Genomic DNA, 2,088 nt, shown 5'->3' on the forward strand with positions numbered 1-2,088 from the left:
CAGTATATAACATAAATATAAGCACTGCTGCAACCACCCCCAAACAATGTTGCAACTGTCCCCGGCCCTGGGTTTGTTGCAACATCTGACTTTTCACTTTCAAATGAAAATTGTGAGGAATGTGAATTTTTTTAAAATCATATATAAATAGTTTGACTATTAACAGCCAGATTTAAATTCATTGTAAAATAACATGTTTTATCTAATCCAACCCATCTCTGAGTAACAGAGTCAAATGCAAAAAGTGTTGCAAATGTCCCCAGTCTCCCCTAATCTACTGATGAATGAAACAAACAGCTAAAGCACTAACCAGAAAATGAGTTCCCCTCTTAGTGCTTTAGTGGGACTTGTGCCCACCACAGTATATTTAACAACATACTTATTTCTGGTAAGGGGTAAAGTCAATACATAACCACAAGCTGCTGTAAAAAACCATTAAAACTAAGGGTTTAGGTTTTGGAGCAACTTACCGAGCCACAGGAGGACCGATGACACCTCCGCCATGGTCCCACCTGATGAAGCCGGTGCTCCGTACTCGAGTTTAGGCGCTCCGAGCCCGGCTCGGTTCAGCCTGTTGTTGATGTACTCCCTGCAGAGCGCCTTGGCCTGGGACACCAGCTCCTTGTCGGAGGGAGAGCGGTCGAACACCTCGGCGGCGAACACGGAGGAGCGGCGCAGCATCTCCATGTCTGTCAGCCGGCTGGGGTGGTGGTGGTGGTGGGGTGGGGGACAGGGAGCACCCAAACACGCTCCGCACAGGACACCCCGACCCAGACAGGAGGGAGATTACTATCCTGTAGAACAGATTAGATTATGGAATAACCTGGGATGAAGCTGCGCAGCGGGAGAAACAAACGAGCGCTACAAGAAGAGAAAACTTTTATAAATCTGTGTTCAAAGCTCCGCCTGGATCCACTCACCACAGAGACCGACAGGTTCCTGAGCTCCAACTATCATCCTTACATGGAATTCAAATAAAGAAATAAAAAAAAACTTTTTGTCGTCACCGAGCAGAAAAGTGAGCCTGATCCATGACTCTGTGTCTCTGAAGATTTACAGCCAGCCTGAGCCCGAAAAAATAAATAAATAAATAAAAATCCTCTTCTGTCCTACAGGCTTCCCTTCCTTCTAAGGGCACTTTTACTGAGGAGGCTAAAGGCGGAGATAAGCAGTAATAATGTAAGCCCCGCCCACCCGTAAATGCGCGCGCGCGCGCACGTAGAGCTGTCAATCATTAACAAGCTTTATTAAAGGTGTGTCTATAGATTCTTCAAAATTTATTTCTCACACTTGTGTTTTCACCCACAGTCAGCTGTCACAACAATCTAAATTAATTTATTGCTCTACCAGCTGTTTACTTTGAACAGATTTAACATGTTTTGATATTAAATTCAACCTGACCTGTGGTTCATAAGTCCTTCAAGTCATTGCCAGCTGATTGGAGTTTGTCTTTAAGATCTGCACCTCCTGACCTTTGCTTTCTGAGACATCAACAGCGTGTGGGCCTGCTGCTGCTGCACATTAAACAAGCTCAAACACAGTCCAACAATTAGTTTGACTGCACTTCCTGCAAAAAGACAGCATAAATCACTTCGCTGGAAGCTGTAGTGTAACACAACCTGAACCCATACATGTTAAATGTTGTGTTGATGCCTGCTGAAGCAAGAAACTGAAAGTGTGAAGGAACAAGACAAAATAGGGAGAAAAAAAATATGTTGGGTGTAGAAGAATTGCTGTTTAAATGAGGGAAGACAGTTTAAAAGTAACAAAAATAAGCTGAAATGTGTTCAAACGACATGAAAGTAGCACAAAAAAGCTGGATTTAGTAAAAGTTTAGCTGAGAAAGTATTCAAATATTAAAGGTTCAGACCAATAAATCTGTTTGATATAAGTGAAAACTTACAGGAAGCCAAGATGTTTTAAATTTGAGCTGAAAAAAGAAACATTTCTCTGTTAAAAAGCAGCATCGAAATCATTCTTGAACAAAGTGTTACAGCAGAACTCTGTTACAGCTAAAGTAAAAAGAAGCTGAAAACCTAAAAAAAAACCTGTTGAACAAAAGCTGAAAAAATTCTGACTGCTCCAACA

At 42.1% G+C, this 2,088-nt stretch overlaps 1 protein-coding gene across 1 annotated transcript in view; it reads right to left on the reverse strand.

Annotated features, from left to right (window-relative positions):
* Positions 1-1,120, reverse strand: part of boka (BCL2 family apoptosis regulator BOK a) — a 31,656-nt gene extending 30,536 nt beyond the window's left edge. The window contains exons 1-2 of the mRNA XM_014028012.1: positions 921-1,120; positions 471-794 (exon numbers count right to left, since the gene is read on the reverse strand). Coding sequence (XP_013883466.1) covers positions 471-687 — 217 coding nt within the window. The 5' untranslated portion in view covers positions 688-794; positions 921-1,120. The remainder of the gene's footprint in view (positions 1-470; positions 795-920) is intronic.
* Between the last annotated feature and the right edge of the window lie 968 nt (positions 1,121-2,088).

Source organism: Austrofundulus limnaeus, unplaced genomic scaffold (assembly GCF_001266775.1).
Source record: "Austrofundulus limnaeus strain Quisiro unplaced genomic scaffold, Austrofundulus_limnaeus-1.0 Scaffold710, whole genome shotgun sequence".
Taxonomy (NCBI): Eukaryota; Metazoa; Chordata; class Actinopteri; order Cyprinodontiformes; family Rivulidae; genus Austrofundulus; species Austrofundulus limnaeus.